The 15043-nt window shown below is 36.7% G+C and overlaps 1 protein-coding gene across 5 annotated transcripts in view; it reads right to left on the reverse strand.

Moving 5' to 3' along the window:
* FAM114A2 (family with sequence similarity 114 member A2) overlaps positions 1-15043 on the reverse strand; it is a 46419-nt gene that overhangs the window by 21321 nt on the left and 10055 nt on the right. For all 5 annotated transcript variants that reach the window (XM_053566506.1, XM_053566507.1, XM_053566509.1 and 2 more), the window contains 4 exons: positions 14527-14661; positions 13854-14012; positions 13078-13201; positions 7989-8068 (listed from right to left, as the gene is read on the reverse strand). In XM_053566506.1, coding sequence (XP_053422481.1) covers positions 7989-8068; positions 13078-13201; positions 13854-14012; positions 14527-14661 — 498 coding nt within the window. The remainder of the gene's footprint in view (positions 1-7988; positions 8069-13077; positions 13202-13853; positions 14013-14526; positions 14662-15043) is intronic.

Here is a 15043-nt window from a genome sequence, read left to right on the forward strand (position 1 = left end):
CACAACGTTGTTCTGTTCCGGCAGTAACATCAATCAGGGGTAGGGCTGGAACTGAATGAACACCCCCCACCCTCCATCAAGCGCCCGAGGTTGCCAGGCCTCACCTCCCCCTGCTAGACAGAGGCAAAGAGCAGAGGCCTGGATGAGCACACATAGATTTCCTTGTGACTCAGGCAGGTGCGAACCCCTGGAGTATCTCCTCATTGGAGGCAACTGGGTCACAGCCTTGTGGGGTTATCAGTGACTGAGTGTGACAGAGGTGCAAGGTGGGGAAGGAGGCATCAACCTTCCCAGACTGATCAATTTGCTGGGTGGGTCCTCCTGAATTCATGGAGCACCAAAGCAAGTCATATTTCAGTTGTTAGCAGACCCCTGTGATCTAGTTGCCAGAGACCTTTTAAATTCTCCCACCTGAGACAAGTGCCAACTGAGACAATTGATTTGGACCTTTTGAACTGAGTCAATCACCTGAGGACTATCCAAGTGGTGTCCCGGGTGTGTGGTTGTAGGAAGGTTTGATTTTCCTTTTCCAATTGTTACCTGTGGGGGACGGGGTGACTTAATTGCTGGTATTTCTCCACAGCTGAGACTTCAACCCAGAGTAACTGTTTCACTAGGGTCAGACAGAGACCAGCTGAAAACAAGACAGAGCCACTTAGCCCACCACACCAAACAGGTCCCCAGTTTCTCAGGCCATAGCATCGTATGGGTCCTCGACAAAGGTCCAGGGGAAAAGTCAAACAGTATAAAATAATCATGGGGCAGAATCAGCACAAAAACTCTGGTAACATGAATAACCAGAATAGATCAACCCCCCCCAGAGAAAGATATGACAGATGTAACTGAAGATCCCATTAATAAATAGCTGGCCAAGATGTCAGAAATCGAATTCAGAATTTGGATTGCAAACAAGATTAATAGAATGGAGGAAAATTTAGAATTAGAAATTCAAGCAGCAATTCAAACGTCAGAATTAGAAATTCGAGGAGAAATTCAAATGTCTCACGAATTTAACGAATTTAAAGACAAAACCACCAAGGATTCTGACACACTGGAGCAAGAATTTGCAGCCCTCAAAGATCTGAAAAATACAGTAGAAGCCCTCAGTAACAGAGTGGAGCAAGCAGAAGAAAGGATTTCTGACAATGAAGACAGAGCTTTTGAACGCTCCCAAACTCTCAAAGAAGAGAAATGGAGAGCAAAAACAGATCATTCTCTCAGAGAGCTCTGGGATAATTCGCAGAAGGCTAATATCCGCCTCATTGGAATCCCTGAAACTGATGAAGTGCCCTCACAAGGCATAGAGGCCCTTCTCCATAAAATTATGAAAGAGAATTTTCCAGAAATACCAAGAGATTCTGAAATTCAGATAGCAGACAGTTTCAGAAACCCAGCACGACTCAACCAGAATAAGACATCGCCCAGGCATATCATAATTAACTTCACTAAAGTTAATATGAAGGAGAAAATTCTGAAAGCAGCCAGATGTAAGAAATCCATTGCCTACAAAGGGAAGAATACTAGAATGACTACAGATCTATCTGTTGAAACTTTTCAAGCGAGAAGAGGGTGGTCATCGACTTTTAATCTCCTAAAGCAAAATGACTTTCAATCCCGGATCCTGTATCCAGCTAAACTGAGTCTCATTTATGATGGAGAAATTAAATACTTTAATGACATTCATACATTGAAGAAATTTGCCATAACCAAACAAGCTCTTCAGAATATTCTCTAACCTGTCCTCCACAATGACCACCCCAATCCTCTACCACAAAAATAAAATCACTCAGAAACTTTTGATCAAACTCCAACTTCCACAGTGGCGAAAGGATTAAAAATGTCCACTGGACATTTGAAAAACTCGATACCCAAAATTTTACCAGACTTATCAATAGTCTCCATTAATGTGAACGGCTTAAACTGTCCTCTAAAGAGGCACAAGTTGGCCGACTGGATACAAAAACTCAGGCCAGATATTTGCTGCATACAAGAATCACATCTTACCTTAAAAGATAAATATAGACTAAGGGTGAAAGGATGGTCGTCCATACTTCAGGCTAATGGTAATCAGAAAAAAGCAGGTGTTGTAATTCTATTTGCAGATACAATAGGCTTTAAACCAACAAAAGAAAGGAAGGATAAGAATGCTCACTTCATATATGCCAAGGGTAATACTCAATATGATGAGATTTCAATTATTAATATTTATGCACCAAACCAGAATGCGCCTCAATTAATAAGAGAAAATCTAACAGACATGAGCAACTTGATTTCCTCCAGTTCCATAATAGTCAGAGATTTCAAAACTCCTTTGGCAGTGTTCCATAGATCCTCCAATAAGAAGCTGAGCAAAGAAATTTTAGATTTAAACCTAACCACCCAACATTTGGATTTAGCACAAATCTATAGAACAATTCATCCCAACAAAAATGAATACACATTCTTCTCATCAGCCCACAGAACATACTGCAAAATCAATCACATCATAGGTCAAAAGTCTAACCTCAGTAAATTTAAAGAAATAGAAATTATTCCTTGCATCTTCTCGGACCACCACAGAATAAAAGTTGAGCTTAGTAACAACAGAAATCTGCATACTCATATAAAAACATGGAATTTAAATAATGTTATGCTGAATGATAGCTGGGTCAGCGATGAGATTAAGAAGGAAATTGCCAAATTTTTGGAACAAAATGACAATGAAGACACGAATTATCAGAACCTCTGGGAAACCACTAAGGCAGTCCTAAGAGGGAAATTTATAGCACTGCAAGCCTTCCTCAAGAGAACGGAAAGAGAGGAAGTTAACAACTTAATGGAACATCTCAAGCACCTGGAAAAGGAAGAACATTCCAACCCCAAACCCAGTAGAAGAAAAGAAATAACCAAAATTAGAGCAGAATTAAATGAAATTGAAAACAAAAGAATAATACAACAGATTAATAAATCAAAAAGTTGGTTTTTTGAAAAGGTCAATAAAATAGATAAATCTTTGGCTAACCTAACCAGAAAAAAAGAGTAAAATCTCTAATTTCATCAATCAGAAACAACAAAGATGAAATAACAACAGACTCCTCAGATATTCAAAAAACCCTTAATGAATATTATAAGAAACTTTATTCTCAGAAATATGAAAATCTGAAGGAAACTGACCGATACTTGGAAGCACAACACCTTCCAAGACTTAGCCAGAATCAAGTGGAAATGTTGAACAGGCCCATATCAAGTTCTGAAATAGCATCAACCATACAAAATCTCCCTAAAAAGAAAAAGCCTAGGACGAGATGGTTTCATGTCAGAATTCTACCAAACCTTTAAAGAGGAACTAGTACCTATATTACTCAACCTGTTTTAAAATGTAGAAAAAGAAGGAAGACTACCCAACATGTTCTATGAAACAAACATCACCCTGATCCCCAAACCAGGAAAAGACCCAACAAGAAAAGAAAATTATAGACCAATATCACTAATGAATATAGATGCAAAAATATTCAACAAGATCCTAACGAACAGAATCCAGCAACACATCAAACAAATTATACATCATGACCAAGTCAGTTTTATCCCAGGGTCTCAAGGCTGGTTCAATATATGTAAATCAATAAGTATAATTCAGCACATAAACAAATTAAAAAACAAAGACCATATGATTCTCTCAATTGATGCAGAAAAAACTTTTGATAATATCCAGCATCCCTTCATGATCAGAACCCTTAAGAAAATTGGTATAGAAGGGACATTTCTTAAACTAATAGAGGCCATCTACGGCAAACCCACAGCCAATATCGTATTGAATGGAGTTAAACTAAAATCATTTCCATTCAGATCAGAAACCAGACAAGGCTGCCCATTGTCTCCACTGCTCTTTAACGTTGTAATGGAAGTTTTAGCCATTGCAATTAGGGAAGAAAAGGCGATCCAGGGTATCCGTATAGGGTCAGAAGAGATCAAACTTTCACTCTTCGCAGATGATATTTTATATCTGGAAAACACCAGGGATTCTACTACAAAACTCTTAGAAGTGATCAAGGAATACAGCAGTGTCTCAGGTTACAAAATCAACATTCATAAATCGGTAGCCTTTATATATACCAACAATAGTCAAGCTGAAAAAACAGTTAAGGACTCTATTCCATTCACAGTAGTGCCAAATGAAATATTTGGGAGTTTATCTAACAAAGGACGTGAAAGATCTCTATAAAGAGAACTATGAAACTCTAAGAAATAGCTGAAAATGTTAACAAATGGAAAAACATACCACGCTCACATGGCTGGGAAGAATCAACATTGTTAAAATGTCCATACTACCCAAAGGAATATACAATTTTAATGCAATCCCTATTAAAGGTCCACTGTAATACTTTAAAAATCTTGAAAAAATAACACTTCGTTTTATATGGAATCAGAAAAACCTCAAATAGCCAAGACATTACTCAGAAATAAAAACAAAGCAGGGGGAATCATGCTACCAGACCTCAGGCTATACTATAAATGGATAGTAATCAAAATAGCATGGTACTGGCACAAAAACAGAGAGGTAGATGTATGGAACAGAATAGAGAACCAAGAGATGAATCCAGCTACTTACCGTTATTTGATCTTTGACAAGCCAATTAAAAACACTCAGTGGGGGAAAGATTCCCTATTTAACAAATGGTGCTAGATGAACTGGCTGGCAACCTGTAGAAGACTGAAACTAGACCCACACCTTTCACCATTAACTAAGATAGACTCTCACTGGATTAAAGATTTAAACTTAAGACACAAAACTATAAATATAGTAGAAGAGAGTGCAGGGAAAACCCTTGAAGAAATCAGTCTGGGCGAGTATTTTATGAGGAGGATCCTCCCCGCCCTCAGGCAATTGAAGCAGCTTCAAAGATACACTACAGGGACCTGATGAAGAACTAAAAAGCTTTTGCACAGCCAAGAACACAGTAAGTAAAGTAAGCAGTCAGCCTTCAGAATGCGAGAAGGTATTTGCAGGTTATGTCTCTGACAAAGGTTTAATAACCAGAACCCACAGAGAATTCAAACGTATAAGCAACAAAAGAACACATGATCCCATCGCAGGCTGGGCAAGGGACTTGAAGAGAAACTTCTCTGAAGAAGACAGGCGCATGGCCTACAGACATATGAAAAAATGCTCATCATCCTTAATCATCAGAGAAATGCAAATCAAAACTACTTTGAGATATCATCTAACTCCAGTAAGATTAGCCCATATCACAAAATCCCAAGACCAGAGATGTTGGCGTGGATGTGGAGAAAAGGGAACACTTTTGCACTGCTGGTCAGAATGCAAATTAATACATTCCTTTTGGAAAGATATATGGAGAACACTTAGAGATCTAAAAATAGATCTGCCATTCAATCCTATAATTCCTCTACTAGGTATACACCCAGAAGACCAAAAATCTCATTATAACAAAGATATCTGTACCAGAATGTTTATTGCAGCCCAATTCATAATTGCTAAGTCATGAAAAAAGCTCAAGTGCCCATCGATCCACAAATGGATTAATAAATTGTGGTATATGTACACCATGGAATATATGTAGCCTTAAAGAAAGATGGAGACTTTACCTCTCTCCTTTTAGTTGTTTCACTTTGTTTTCTGGCTTATCCTTTCTGTGTTTCTTTTTGTAAAGATAAGCAGTTATATTTACTTATCTTTTTCTCACACAAAAGTTAACACATTTGTTCTTTAGCACTTTTTTCTCTTAACCTTGTGCGTTTGTATTTTCATAAATTTATTATAGTTTTAAAAAACATTTGTATCTTACCTCCTATTCTAAATCTTAGATTTCCTCAAGGCAGAATCTGTGCATAATTTGTCCTTAAAATCCTAATTCTATTACTTTTTACTTCCTACATGGCCTTGAGCAAGTTGTTTAACCTTTCAGTGCCTAAACTTCTTTTTTTTTTTTTTTTTTTTTGGGTTTTTTTTTTTTTTTGTGGTTTTTGGCCGGGGCTGGGTTTGAACCCGCCACCTACGGCATATGGGACCGGCGCCCTACTCCTTGAGCCACAGGTGCCGCCCAGTGCCTAAACTTCTTTATCTATGGGGTGAGAATAATGTAGGATTTCTGTAAAGATTAAATGTATTCATACACACAAAGCTCTTACAAAGTAGCTGGCTCATAGTCAATAAATGCTCACTGTTGATGTCCTCACAGAAATCAACTTGATTCCTTTATATTTAGGTGTTTAATAAACCTTTATTATGCTAGATAACTTGTTAGGTGCTATGAAAAAGATAGAAGGACACTGAGAGAGAGTAACACTTCTCCAAGTTCATTTTTTGTAGAGTTTTCACTTTTAGAGTGTGTGTTAATATTCTATATTCAAAAATTAAATTAAAATAGAGGAGCAGAAAATAAAATTATAAGTTGTTTTTGTAGATTGCTTTTATGGTAAAGGTTGAAAGTTTATTAGTAGCACAGGAAAATAAATCCTAACTCTAAAGAGAGAAATCAGACAACACATTACTACAGCAAGGGGTAGACTGATATTACATGCCTTTAGATGTGATACCCTAGGCAAGATACCCCAAAATTTATATTCTGTCCAGGAATGCTTAAACTGACTTTAACTGTGAGAACACATCATATAAAACCCCCAAATGAGGAATGCTCTGCTTTTCAAAAGGAGCAGGGGGAGCTTACACTTTTCAAAAATGCCAATGTCATAAAAAACAAAGAAAGGCTGAAAAACTATTTGAGATTAAAGGAGACTAAAATACAATTCATGATTATGTGCTGGCTCCAGTGTCAAAGGAAAAAAATTTGATATGAAGGACATTATTGGGTCAATTAACAAAATTGGAATATGGACAATAGATTAAACAAAAAAATATGGTATCAATATTAAATTTACTGAAATTGATAACCACAGTATGGTTATATAAGGGAATATCATTATCCTTAGGAGATATACATTAAAATATTCAGGAGTAAAGAGCTATAATGTTTCAACTTACTCTTAAATGGTTACAAAAATAATGATATGTATATATAAGTGTGTATGTGGGGTGTAGAGAGAGAGAGAACATATTAGCAAGCACAAATGATTAAATAAATGAGGTTAACAATAGTTAGTTTGTATAAAAAGTATATGAAGGTTGTTTACACTATTCTTGTAACTTTTTCTAAATTTGATATAATTTCCAAAACAAAAACACTATGATACAAGATGGAAGGTGCTATAGTAAAAGGCTGCCTTTGAGATAAGGGAGACACACTGCCTAGGATGGTTTGAAAAGCTTTCTGGACTGACTGTATAACAGCTATCAGCCGAGAAGCAATGCGCATCTGTTGCTAATGGCCCTGAAATGTTTCTCAAAATTGGGAGATGCTAGTGAAGAGACAGAAAGTAGCCAATGACCCAGAAAATATTGTCCCATATATAGGTATTGACATGTGTGTTACGTGGGTAGTAGTCTCGAAATGGACTTCCCAAACCACTTAGAGTAAAGTCCCTCCAGGTTCCAGATGTGTGAAATAATTCAAAAGTCACCATCAAAGATGAAGGCCTTGATCATAGTACTCCCTCATTTCCAAATGCCAAGTGGTCATTATTTGAGTCATGTGGCTATAATAAATGACAACCTCCAAACCACATGGGCAAGGGCCACATCTCTGAACCATTCAGACCCCTAAGACACAGGCTTGCCCACTGATATCATGAGGTTGGTCAGCATTGCCAACTTTACCAATACTGTGGGCTAAAGTAAGTTTTTAGACATGCAAAGCATTCCAAATGAAAAGAGATGATGATGGGACAAGTGCTGCAGAGCAGATGTGGCTTCAACACACTAAGCTGCAGGAGCAGGAGATAAGTAGAAGGTATGGAACCCCTTCTGGGTATACTAAGAATGTACCCTTGATTTTTAGGTGACCACTGCCAAGAATTTACAGTCTTATGCTCTTTATACACTAAATTCTTACAAGTAAAATAATGGAAATCACCAAAAAATAATAACTTACCTTGGCAAGTTTCTCTGGTTTGGAGGAGACATGTAGCTGGGAAAACAACTCTGTTATCTCTTTGGTGAAATCTTCATCCCCTAGAAAACCAAGTCTCATATAAACACTCAAAAAAGACTGCTGAGGACCACAAGGAAGAGGGCAGGGAGAAAGAGTACAGGAGCTGTAGCAGGAGCACAGGAGCAGTAAGAACAGCAGCAACAGTAATTTACATGAGCATGGTGCTTTAGTACTTCAGAACCCTTTTGTGCACATTACATCAATTAGTGCTTGAATGAGTATGTGAGAAAGGTGTCATTATCCCAGTTCAGAGATGAAACAATGGGAATCTGAAGATGTTAAGTGACTGCCCCAAGATCTCATAACAAAAACAGAGTCAAACCTTGGCCCTCCCACTCCTAGTCCAAATCCTACACTTTTTGCAGTACATCTCAGAGCCTGAATGGACAAGCAGTGATGGCAGAATACTAAGCCAGTACTGCGCATGTGCTTCTAAGAAGCAGAATTTAAGTTGGAACATGAAAGATGAGTACAAGTTAGCCAGAAGAATGGGAAGTTTCATGTAGAGAAAAAATGTACAAGGAACCAGAGGTAGACAAAAGCGTGGCAAGACATTCAATGTGGTGGAGAACATCTGAGGTAAGGGCAGAGAAACAGGTGAAATGAAGCTAGAAAGGTAAGATCTGGATCATAAAGGGCCTTATAAACCATATTGAGTAATTCAAACTTCAAGGGAGTAAAGAGCCACTGAATGGTTTTAAGGCAAGATAGACATAATCAAATTTAAATTTTAAAAAGATCATTTTGGCTTCTGAGTGGAGAATGAATTAGAAAGGGAACAAGAAAGGAGGCAGAAGGTTGTGACAATAATCTAGAATCCAAATAAGAGATAATGGTGGATAAGAAGAAAAGAAAAGAAAAAGGAATTCCTATCATGCTGAAAGGATAAAGAAACTGCTAGAGTTACCCCGGTAAGGAGATGATGGGAAACATGGAACATCTGAACTTGAGAAACATACAAGCAAAGGATAAGTCAAGTTCACAAAACAATTAACACATCCAAACAAATGTCAGGAAATGCTCCCTTTCCCTCACCACTCATTCAAATCCTACCCGTTTCCTCCTTTAAGGCCCAGTCCAAAGCTTCTTTGTAACATAGAATCCAGGAAAGTTCCTGTACACTGAAACCTTCAAATATGTACAATCTCTACAAGTATTTCTTAATTCACCAGTCCATGGCTTGCCAGAGCAAATTATTCCTGCTTCATGCCTGGTATCCTTCCCAATATCCCCAAGAAAAAAAGTGAGGCTCTTCTCTACATCCATATCCTTTTTGTTTAAGACAAAAATGGTTTAGTGATCTCAGGTATTACATAATAGGGTTTGAGAAAACCTGATCTCACTAACTGATACAACTCTGACCTATATAACTCATCTAAACAATTCTTAATATCCTACAATCTGAAATATAAAACTTGACTATTAGATAGGAGTTTTCCCCAATAAGATGTAAGAGCCAGGCACAGTGGCTCATGCCTATAATCCTAGCATTCTGGGAGGCCGAGGATCACTTGAGCTCAGGAGTTTGAGACCAGCCTGAGCAAAAGTGAGATCTCCACCTCTTCTAATACCAGCTACCTGGGAGGCTGAGGCAGGAACACTACTTGAATCCAGGAATCTGAGATTGCTGTGAGCTAGGCTAATGGCCTGGCACTCTAGCCTGAGCAACTGAGTAAGACTCTGTCTCAAAAAAAAAAAAAAAAAAAGTTACTCAGGCACAAGGGATGAATCTGAATCCATAATGGGATGCAGGTACACAAATGGATTAAAAAAATAATCCAATGGAGTACAGGAGAAAAATAATGTATCTTTTATTTGTATTTATCTCATTCTATTAAAAATTATATTGTAGGGTACATCTTAAAATGTAAATAATATGCTTTTATGGTAGTACATGCATATGATTTATAATCATTCAAATATCTATATATACGTGTGAGTACTCAAAAAAATGTTACTGCTAAGGGTTATCATCAGAAATGTTTGGCTATCGGGCGGCACCTGTGGCTCAGTGAGTAGGGCGCCGGCCCCATATACCGAGGGTGGCGGGTTCAAACCCGGCCCCGGCCAAACTGCAACCAAAAAATAGCCGGGTGTTGTGGCGGGCGCCTGTAGTCCCAGCTACTCGGGAGGCTGAGGCAGGAGAATCGCTTAAGCCCAGGAGTTAGAGGTAGCTGTGAGCCGTGTGACGCCACGGCACTCTACTGAGGGCCATAAAGTGAGACTCTGTCTCTACAAAAAAAAAAAAAAAAAAGAAATGTTTGGCTATCACTGTCATATACTTTCCACAGAAATAAGTATAGAAGTAGTTGTTGTATTTGAATAAAAGTACGTAAAGATGGAAAGGAGATAGGGCTAGTGCATTGGAAGGATTCCACAAGCAGGAAGACTCCTTCTGAGGAACGGCATCAAGTGCATAAAAGGGGCAAAGTCTGAGGATGCTGATGGAAAATGAAAATAGGTTTCCTTTCCCCTCTGCTAGCACTGCTTTTTAAAAACATCTTAATTAAGATATAATTAAACATCAAGGTCACGTAGTTTTCAACCAAAACTACTGAGAAAGGGCTGGGGCAAATTCAATGCTATCTTTTCAAAGTTCTGATCTCTGCTGAACATGTAGGAGAAAAAAAGTCTCAAAGACACAAATCCATCTATTTAGAAAAATTCTTAAGAGTGTCCTAAACAGTATTTAAAGACTGGAATTTTTTATTGCTATTAATATGAAAAAACTAGATATTGAGTAAAATGAACAAATACTCTTAATGGCACTATGTACAAATAAATTAAGTTCATACATAATGGGACTGTCATTACCAGCGCTTCGTTAGAGCAATAGGTCAACTTAAGGAAATCAATATTAATTTCTAGGTTTCCTGCTAAGTGAAACTTTTAAAATGCAGAATTTTATCTATTTACATCTGCCTTTCTAATAATGAAAATAATATTAGCCAGCGTTTGTTGAGTATTTACTATGTGCCACACATTCAGTATTTCATTTAGTCCTTACAAAGACCTGAAAGGAATTGGCACACCATTCTTATAGATGAGGAAACAGAAGCTTAGTGTTAAGTAACTACACAGGGTCTTATGGCTTAGTAAATGGCAGATCTTGATTTTGAATCCAAGTCTAACTCCAAAACCCATCCTTTTTTTCACCATGCTGTGCGCTACCTTCTCAGTACTTCAGGACAGCTTTAAAAATGTAAACATTTAAGAACCATTTTCTAATCAGGACCAATACCTTCACATAGAATAAGATGTCATTTAGCAAGATGTTACACAATCAGCCATTCTGACTTCTTAGGACATAATCCAAAACACGAATAGAAACAAAAAAGAAGTTGCTATCTGTGCAGAACTCACACATTCAAATTTATATTTTTCTGTCCTGGAAAGACCCTAACACCTTCACTGAGAGCTTTTTTCTTTTAACAGACAACCCAAATAAATACTGGTTATCTGGTTTCCCATCTACAGCAGATCAGGAATAGAAAAACAGAAGTGATTCAGGGGATATCAGAAACAAGCTGATAATGAAGAAAAGTAAAAGATGGACAGATAAATGCACAGAAGGAAATAATTCTAAAAAGCAATCAGAAATATTTTTAAAAGCATTACAATTTAAAATAATTTAATCTACCAGTTCTCAGATATTTGAGTCTCAGAATCTATTCATATTCTTAAAACTATTTGAGAACTCCAAAGAGCTTTTTGAATATAAGTTTTATATACCAGAGGTACCAAAAAACAAAAATCATATTTGTTACTACTACCACTGATTTCATTAGAAGAGCCTGGAAGGACTGGGAAGCCTGACAGTAGCAAATATGTTTTATAAATTCTAACTTATACTTAGTTTTAATTTGTATCATTAGTCAAAAATCCAGTTGATTGCTTTCCATGAAGTTAAAAACTCACTTCATTTATTTTTTTAAAAAATGTAAACCAAATATCCTATTCTGAATAGTCTATATGACTATTATCCTTAAAGTGAAAATGGCATCCCATAAAAAAGTAAGAAGTTCAACTAAACAGTATAGATGCTTTTCCTTGAGACAGCCATCATACTTCAGTATGCATCACACAGTACATTTTAAAAATGTGTATTCAAGGTTCAAAAATAAATAATTTTTACTGCTACATCAAGGACAAGGTTAAATGAAACTGGTACAATGTCAAACAGTAAAGAATATATTTTTAAAAAATTTTTAGTAAATAATATCTCTGAAAACAAATGTCAAATATCTCTGACAAACTCTGAAAGGTTCTACACACCACACTTTGTTGACTATTGATTTAATCTACCACATGGGTGTTTGGTCCTGTATCTTGATGGAAACTGAAGGAACTTTTCCACTTATTTTTAATGTTTATAACTTATCATTTTATCAAGAAGAAGCAAAATTGTATTCATTAGATTCTACCTTTTAAAAAATTCAGTTAGTGTGTACTTTAGAAATATTTCCAGCCAAGATGTTAAAACAAAACAACTCTTAGAGCTTACGATTTAGTTGCACAGAAATTATACTTTATATATAAGCCACTTCATTTCCTGATAATTTTACAAAAATAGTTCTCCATTTACATTTTCTAAGGTTGTGGGATAAAAGAACTTGTGAAAATGAAAAAGACAAACTATCATTTTGGGTAACTACCCTGCATGGCTCAATTCAAGATGGTGGCAGGGGTCATAGGAGTCAGACAAGCATGGGCATAAAAGCTTATAAAGATGACCAAACTGAGTCAAGAATTTGACAAGAGCAGTTCTGTAACTGCAAAAATAGGCAGAGATGTGAGTCATAAGATCAGACTTGGAGAAGCTACAAAGAGTTTGGCCTGGAGGAGTTGAGGGGACCAAGGGCATAAGGCCAACTGCCCCTATCAACGCCTAGTCAAGAGCAAGGCTGCAGAGAACTTTGCACAGAAATTCTCATTGACAAAAAAGGAAAATAGCAAATTTACTAAGCACCATGCACTGCATAAAAACACTGTATATTCTCTCTACTCAGATGCTAAATTTTCATATTACCTTTTTTCTCTTCTTCCTCTTCATCACAAAACTCTGCTAGGGAAAATGTTTCTTTGAGTTGCTGTAATTCAAATTTTAGAGTCTCTAATTCTTTTCCACTCAGAGAATTAAGGATAGATTTCACCTAAATGAATATGAGACAATAATTAAAAAGTTGTGGATATATGAAAAAACAAGAAAAACATTCTCAGATGGAGAATAGACTACAGATCAAATTGAATACAAAATAATAAGCTCAGCAGCTAGGAAGTTATTCCTTAAGAACCTTAACACAAGAGGCTAGTTATTGAAATGCAGGTAGAATTTGTGCTTTCTAAAATAATACAAGCCAGAGATGTCTGGAAATTATTAGAGCTTAACAACGGCTTAGAAATTAGAAAAAGATAAAATAATCTTGAATCAATTAAAAGGTACGAAGTAACTGCATACAAATTAGCAGTGTAAGTCAACAGATTTCTTGGTAGCTTAAGCCAAAGAAATAAAAAAATAAATAAAAAAAGACCAAGGTGAAAAAAAGTAACAGACATGCTATTAAGACCTCTTTGTTACTGTCCTTTTCTGTTTAAATACTAAGAAATAATACTTGACTCATTCTATTTTTAGCAATTAGTTCAATCAAACATTAGTCTCTGTGTTTTAGAATAGTGTTTCCAGAGGAGTCTCTCAAACCTCCATCTGAAATACATTTCATATCCCAATTGTACAAAGAGAAAAGAAAATATGCAGCATTCTTTCGCTGGAAGACTTTTCCCACTTAGGATTAGGTTTGGAATTACCTTTATTTCACTTTCTCGGGAAAGCATCTCCAGAGCTTCTAGATGTGAAAGGCCTTGAAATTCATCAAAGAGTAGTCCATAGTGAGTTTTCTTGTCTGTTTCCATGGTAACCTCACTGGCGGTCCTTAACGCTTCTTTCTCCTTCGCTTCTCGTAAAACCTAAAATGAGATAGAAGCGTTATATTGCAACTAGTAATGAGAGCTCAAGGGTGAGTTTTGAGAGTTGAAGAAAGCAAAGCTGAGACAGATTATGTTACAGAGGACTATCCTTTCATTCTTGGCATTGCAATTCAAATCTGATAGGCTCAGGAGCTGCAGGAAAAAAAAGATCACACATAATTTGATCCTAGACACTGTAAATAACACTCAAGAAGCCAAGTATTTCTCTGAAAGTGATTTAAATGTTAATCTAATAAACAACTCTGACAGAGTTCAGCACTTTGCAGTGCACTGATGGAGGCTCTTGTTGAAAGGAAAGAGGAAGAAAAAATGTGCTAGGCATTTTTTCTAACCATTAGAGCTCTCATCACACTTCTTCTCCTCAAAAAAGCATTAATAGAAAAAAATCACTGAAAATCCTTGAGAAAGAAACACTAACAAGGTCCCAAATTAACATAAGCAAAAATACAGATCAGAACAGAAACAGGAAGTAAAAAGGTAAGACAATCAGTACCTGAGACAGTGTAGAATTTCGGTTCATCAGACCCTTGGTTCTTTTAAATCCAGGATCTCCTTCTGCTATTACATCCATTGTCTTTTTCCCAATGAACTCCAGGGCATCCAAACCCCCACTGATAACACTCTTTCCCTGAAAACAAATGCAACCTCATTACAACAATATTGAAAAAACCAACCTGCATGTCTTTATTATATAAAAATAGTGGCTAACAATAGCAAGCATTGACAAAAATGTAAAGTAACCAAAACAATCATATACTAGTTGTAGGAATGTAAATAGGTATAGCCACTTTGGAAAACTGTCAATATCTACCACAACTGTATGACCCAGCAATCCATTCATGGTTACACATCAAACAGAAATGTATTCAGAGGTTCATTAGAAGACTACAAAAACATTCACAGTACTACATGGGTTTGTAAGAGCTATGAACTGGAAACTACCGATGCTCAATAACTGGCATGAATAAATAAAATGTGACAAAGAAAGAAGCCAGAAACAAAAGAATATA

Source organism: Nycticebus coucang, chromosome 17 (genome assembly GCF_027406575.1).
Source record: "Nycticebus coucang isolate mNycCou1 chromosome 17, mNycCou1.pri, whole genome shotgun sequence".
Taxonomy (NCBI): domain Eukaryota; kingdom Metazoa; phylum Chordata; class Mammalia; order Primates; family Lorisidae; genus Nycticebus; species Nycticebus coucang.